This window comes from Nicotiana tomentosiformis, chromosome 10 (assembly GCF_000390325.3).
Source record: "Nicotiana tomentosiformis chromosome 10, ASM39032v3, whole genome shotgun sequence".
Lineage (NCBI taxonomy): Eukaryota > Viridiplantae > Streptophyta > Magnoliopsida > Solanales > Solanaceae > Nicotiana > Nicotiana tomentosiformis.
In genome coordinates, this window is record NC_090821.1 from 65,390,405 (window position 1) to 65,397,217 (window position 6,813).

Here is a 6,813-nt window from a genome sequence, read left to right on the forward strand (position 1 = left end):
TCTTTAAAATAAATTGTGAAGGCTCCCGCGGTGAGATAACAAAATGAGATATTGTGAATTTATTTATGATTTGGGACTACGAGGCGGTACCTCGGGAGTGTCCTTGTTGATATTGATTTATGGCCGAAGGCCTTTTATTATTGTTGTGATTTTCTTAAAGTTGAAAAGAATTTTGTTTTGTTTCCACGAGGCATTTATTTACCATTATTTGATGTAATTAAATGTGACACACTAATTGATTCATTTCCATTATCATTTTATCTTATAATATTGTTTAAATATTTTACCATGCCATTATTTATTCTCCAGTAGAGCCTGACCTGACCTCGTCACTACTCTACTGAGGTTAGGCTTGGAACTTACTGGTTACCGCTGTGATGTACTCATACTACGCTTCTGCACATCTTTTTGTGCAGATCCAGGTACATCTTATCAGGCCACACATCAGTAAACTGGCTGTACGAGGAGACTTCGAGGTATATCTGCCAGCGTCCGCAGACTCCAGAGTCCCCTTCTATCTTACTATGTTGTCTTCCTTATTTGCTTTAGACTCTGATATATAGAGACTTTGAGAATAAATTCTTAGAAGCTTGTGACTTATTTCTACCGGGTTTTGAAAGTTGACATTGTTTGAATTGTAGTTTATTTATTTCAGATATTTATTATTCCGCATTGATAGACTTATCTAGTTTTAGAGACTAGGTGCCATCACGACATCCTACGGAGAGAATTTGGGATCGTGACAAGTATGTGCACATATTGGACTCATATAGGAAAAGGCAAAAAGTAACATTTAAGACAAGTTTTATTTTTATATTCTTCACAAATATTAATATATAAATAGCCTAAAAGTCAAAAAAGAATAAAATAATGAATGATCCCTATTGAATAAATTAATAGCCATCTTAGAAGCCATCTCCCATTGTGTTTTCGTGATAGTTGGGTTTGTCAGTTTCAGTGGCTAGCTGCTAGAATTAATTTTGGCTATAAAATGTATAATGTAATTTGTGGCTACCGATTGTCATTATTTTTTTCCGGATGACTAGAAGTGATAATACAACATAACCTTATTATCTGACCCACCGGAAACCCTTCACTTAAATCTCGTCACCTTAACCTATTCTCTATCAAATCAGTGTTGAATCTAGAACGACATCACAGCCATTACTTAAAAAAGCTCAATGTTCAATCGGAGAACGGTGCTGCAGCCGTTACGGACTCTGGCGTCAAAGTAATTTTTGAGAGGAGAGAAGTAAAATAGATTTGGGAAAAGTTTTGGACCTTGATCTAAAAAATAAAACTTTAAAAATTAGTTTAAACACTATGCAATGATAATGTTTTGAGTTTCATACCAACATGTTATACTTGTTGAAGATATAATTAAGTAAATAAAAATGTGTTGTTTTTAATAGGCTTAAGCTTTTAGATAAGATGGTTAGACATTTCAACATGGTATCAAAGCAGACTGAGGTCCTGGATTCGAGTATCACCGTCACCCAATTTCAAATAGAATTTCCATGTGTTTGGCTCGTCAAAGAGAATCAAGCCTTCACGTGCAAGTTTCATATGATAATTAACATGAAAATAGAATAACCTTCTTGTTATAAGTTTTCTTGTAGTTCCGATATCCGAATATATGAAAACAAGGAAGGTGCCAAACAGTTTATATCCGATATGTCGTTCCATATCAATATTGTTTATAGAAAAATGGATCTGCATCAATTAATGAATGTCCAGATTCACCCTTACCCTAATTTTGTTTACACCCTTCAAGTCTCCTAATAATTATCAGAATATTTCTCTGTTTGAAAGTATTAATTCAAGCATCGATTTGTTAAATATAAATCCTATGGGAATGAACAGACTTGGGAAGTTCAACAAAAAGTCCTTTGAAGAACTCAAGAAAAATGCCCATTGGTTTTCTTCTTATTTATGATCTGTTCATTAATATCCACCGAGGCAACTATTTATAGATCCTCAATTCATGTTCAATCAAATATAAATTTAAAATATTTGAGAGAAGAAGTATGAGTAGATGCAATGTAGTAGCTAGTGATGCGAGGAAGTCTACCATGATTGGCGACTTACCAAATGACATACTACATAGAGTACTAGAGCTTATACCCATCCAAGATGCTGCAAAAACTAGCATCTTATCAAAGCGATGGACACAAATATGGTCTACGCAGCCACACCTTGTGTTTGATCGCCACTTTTTTCAGTATGTATCTAATAAGGACGCTTCTGTTGCAAGTATAATTCATAAAATTCTCATGCAACATACTGGAAATATTCTGGGATTTCATCTTATGTCGAAGACACATGAACTGTCACAGTCAGATGTGGATCAATGCATTATCTTTGTCTCGAAGCAGGGTATCCAGAAACTCACTCTAGATTTGGCGAAGTCCAATGCTGGAAAATACAGTTTGCCTTGTCGCATATTTACATGCTCAACGTTGACACATTTGAAGCTTTCGAGGTGTATCTTTAAGGTGCCAGATGGTACCCAATTCCCTAATCTTGTTTGTCTAGAGTTAAATCGTTCTGAAGTTGACCGTCGTAGAGGATCAGAAGGCTCTCTTATCCTGCCAATGCTTGAGATTTTGAAGTTAAGATGTTGCATTGGTGTGAGTCGTGTTAATATCTTTGCTCCAAAAATTGAGAACTTGTCAATCGTTAGCAGCTATACAGTAACATTTCAGTGTTTTAATGTGAACCCTATCTTTACAAGCATTAAACACCTCTGCTTCAATGGAACATCTTTAGAGGTGAGAAAATAGCCTTGCTTCGTTTTTTATTCGTACATTTGGTTCGAGCAGTGGAAACACAGAAACGCAGGGTAAGATTGCATGCTTACAATAGACCCTTGTGGTTTGGTCCTTCCTTGAACTCCATGCATAGCAGTAGTTTAGTGCACCGAGCTCCACAAGTTCCTAAACTTTTTTTTTTTTTTGGTTAAATCTTCGTCTCTACCCCACATAAATTGGAATGAAAGGATCAATATGTATCTTTAGGGAATGTTGGATGACTGACTTGGTGCTAATATTATATGTCTTTATTTTCAGGTTGATGAGACATTGAGTCAGACAACGAAACTGTTATCTTACTTATCAAGGGAAGAAAACCATGTGAATGAAGCTCTGAGAATGATTCGAACAGTGAGGTTAAGGAAATTCAAGGGATCAAGTACTGAAATGTACTTATCCTCCTTGCTCATTCCCCAAGACTTGAGTGGTTGATTATTGAACAGTGCGAAAAAACAAATGCCACAAGTTGTAAAGCACACTTATGGGAACTGATAAGCTTTCATCGAGCATCACCAATAGCAGTGATTAGGTACTAATAACCAAGATCAAGGACGCATCAATCCCAGTGGCGTATTAATTATTTTGTGAAATGCAGTTGTGGTATTTAAACAGAATTTTGAGTCTGCAGATTTATCACAACTTACTTGACGGGATCGATCAGTCTTTCATTTTTCGTTTAAGCCAGTCCATTGACTCGATATGTTCTACAAATTTTACTTAATTTATTTGTTTGAACTTTCTATTACCCTATCTAGGATATCTGTTTGTATGTTCTCCAAGAAATTATGAAAAATGACATCTTTTATTCAACAAATGCTTTGCCCTGCATATCTTGTGGTTGCAATAATCTCATGTGGGCGCAATATTCCACAGTTACCTACACATTTCTGTTCAATCAGTCATAAATATAATAGCAACTATTGTGATATAAAATAGCATGATAGAAACTAAGGGTCTACCAAACTATATAGAGAACCAGTTTCTTCAGAACACACGCACACAATAGTAAGTAAATGACACAGTAGAGTTTTACGTGGAAAACTCCCAGCTCACGGGATTAAAAACTACGACCTACCCTTGTAGGATTTCAACTTTACTACTGAGCAAACTTCAGATTACAAACTGTTGTAACCTAGGAATTAACCTCTTAATCCCTCACTAACTTGTAACAACTCTATTGCAAAGACTTACAACTCGACTAACTCTAGCCAAGACACAAACATATGGTTTATGATTTTATAAGGGTTTCCTACACAATGCTTCTAACTAAGCTAAGTAGGAATTACAAGTAAATTGTTTTGACAAAGATGCTACACAACTAAGGACATATGATGACTCAATGCAGGAAACTGGGCCTTCGTTATGTTGCTCTTTGTTCTTGACGCCTTCAATGTCACTTGTAGGTTGGCAATACACTTGAGAGAAAGCTTGATGAATTCTAGATTATGCAAGTGTTGTTTTGCCTTTCTTTCATGTTAATATTCCATAAGTGACATCACTTGAATGATGTAAGCATGTTTGGTACAAAGGCATTCCCCATAAAGTGACTGCTTCACTGTTTGTACTGTTGTGTGTGTGTAGAGGAACAATTGCAGTCACTTTACAGCTGTGGGGAGTTGACTTATACTGTCAGCAAAGGAACTGATATCGATCTGTTCCCTCTGTTGTTTCTTGGACTCTGAAAGTTGGAGCATGTCCCAGACTTGAGACTTGTTGATATTTGAGTACTCAGAGGATGTTGAACAAGTTCCCTATCTGGTTCTTAACATTAAGTTTGTCAGATCATTAAAGCATAGCAGGACACATAACTTATCAATTTTCCCTTTTTTGATGATGACAAACTTGTAATTGAAATTCCCACTGAGCCTGTGTTGTTCCCCCTTTTGTTCCCCCTCAACCCTCTTGTTCCCCCTCAATTACTTTTTCCCCCTTTTGGCATCATAAAAAGATTAGGCACAAGCAATAAGCAAAAATAAGTCTAGCCTGGTTAACTCATACAACATGTGTGCACACAAACATGACTAAAAACAGAACAAGAAGGAAAGCAAGATAAGCAGAGCAAAAGGACAGGATATTCATTAATTTTGAAAATAAAATAGGGAGCAGTTCCATATGTTACATAATCATCCACAAAATAAAAACAACAAATGGAGTACTAGCCATCAAATATATCAAAACATAGGAAACCAAAACAGGGGACAGACAACTGAACTTGACATTGGGAAGGGAATGACTCTAAGGAGCCCTGGAAGGGGGAGGTAGAGAGGAAGAGGAAAGAGTTCTAAGGAGGATATCCATTCGAGCATTTGCAGACCCTTGCTCATTGAGCAACCTCTCCTTCAGGTCCTCGACCTGTTTCTTGAGATCAACATTTTCTTTGATCAGATGAGCAACCTATGCATTTTGTGAGATACTTGAACCAGGTGCCTCCTGGGCCTGACTAAGCTGACCTTCAAGGATAACATTCCTTGCCTTCAACTTCTTTATCTCTTTATTGGCGATACTCTGAGCTTCAATCAGTTGTGAGATAGTGGAATTGCTGCCAACCCCTCCTTTCGTATCGATACACTCACACTCTTCCAAGGTGGTTTTGGAGAAACTCTGCTTGCGAGTACCCATGGTGGCCATTCCCAGGGGAACTTTGAATAACTCAAAGACTTTGGTGAGAAGAAACTCATAGGGCAGTCCATGATTACCATCCTTGAAATCTGTTACCTTTTTCATGTGCTCAATCATGATTCTCGGCAGATTTATAGTGGAGTATGCATCCAGAGCCTCTATGAGGAACATATCTGCTCGTGATGTAATGTAACATCTTTCTGCACGAGGGACAAACACTTTGTTCACCATTTCTAATAGTAGCTGGTATACTAGAAGCAAGGCCTTCTTGTGCACCCATTCCCTATGCTGGACTGCATCATCCTTCAGAATGGCATTTCTGAAGTTTGAAGAGCAAGTCCCTTCAATGGACGATATACCATCAGTAGGCACTCCCAAAATGGTTCCCAATACAGCCTCATCAATCACAAAGTCAACCCCATTTACCTTCAAGCAGATGTTATCATCCTCAACAATGAACAGATCGACATAGAAACTATGTACCTCAGCCTCATACACTTTGGGACTCTCATGTGTGAACAGATGTGTCCACTATTGAAATTCATAAATTTCAACCAGTTGTCACTTTCCCGTCAGGTCAAGAATGTCAGGGGCAAAGGTTCTTCCCCAAAGCACCTTCCATTTTTCCATATTTTCCTGTCCAACATCCTTGGTCACACTAACCTTGGCCTTTTTCGAGGAACCAGGTTCCTCATTGGCGCCAGCCTTTCTCTTTACTGTTTTCTTACACTTTTTCCTTTCTCAACAGATTTCTCAGACGCCTTCTCAGACACATTCTTTTCAGACACCTTTTCAGCACACTCTTCAGCCACTTTCTCACCAGAGTTGTCCACCGCAATATTGCTAACTTCCATCCTACTCACAGATGACTTCTTACCAGATTTTGGAACAACAGGTTTTTTGGAGGATTTACAGATCAATGGACTGGGTTCCTCATCCACCTCGTCATTAACATTTACCTCAAAAGCTGAAGGTACTACCTCGTCATGTACTAATTTGCCACCCTTCGTCAACCTCATCCTTTTCTTTTCTTTCTTATTTTCTTCAGCACTGACTCAAGAGTTTCCTTCTTTTGCAGTCTACTAGCTGGCATTTTTGGAGTAGGCGGTTGGGGAGTTTCCCTTTTACTCCTAGCACTAATGAAACTCGCAATAGCCACATTATCATAGTCTTCTTCACTCCCTTTGTTTTCCTCCTCAGACAGAGATCTCATCTCGGGAGGAACAATGGCCAATGGCTCAGCATTCCCGTCAGGTCAAGAATGTCAGGGGTAAAGGTTCTTCCCCAAAGCACCTTCTGTTTTCTCAGATTTTCCCGTCCAACATCCTTGGTCACACTAACCTTGGCCTTTTTCTAGGAACCAGGTTCCTCATTGGCGCCAAAC

The 6,813-nt window shown here is 38.2% G+C and overlaps 1 protein-coding gene across 1 annotated transcript; it reads left to right on the forward strand.

Moving 5' to 3' along the window:
- The first annotated feature begins 2,027 nt into the window (after positions 1 to 2,027).
- LOC104104662 (F-box/LRR-repeat protein 25-like) lies at positions 2,028 to 4,492 on the forward strand. Its single transcript, XM_009612800.2, has 3 exons — positions 2,028 to 2,771; positions 3,069 to 3,189; positions 4,392 to 4,492. Exons 1-3 carry the CDS (start codon positions 2,028 to 2,030, stop codon positions 4,490 to 4,492), a joined length of 966 nt encoding a protein of 321 aa, XP_009611095.2.
- Positions 4,493 to 6,813: the final 2,321 nt, after the last annotated feature.

What these genes read in the sequence shown, in the direction of transcription:
- LOC104104662 (XM_009612800.2), top strand. Translation starts at nt 2,028, where the DNA reads ATGAGTAGATGCAATGTAGTAGCTAGTGATGCGAGGAAGTCTACCATG. An exon ending in TCAATGGAACATCTTTAGAG is followed by an intron (nt 2,772 to 3,068) that starts GTGAGAAAATAG and finishes CTTTATTTTCAG; the next exon opens with GTTGATGAGACATTGAGTCA. An exon ending in AAGGAAATTCAAGGGATCAA is followed by an intron (nt 3,190 to 4,391) that starts GTACTGAAATGT and finishes GTGTGTGTGTAG; the next exon opens with AGGAACAATTGCAGTCACTT.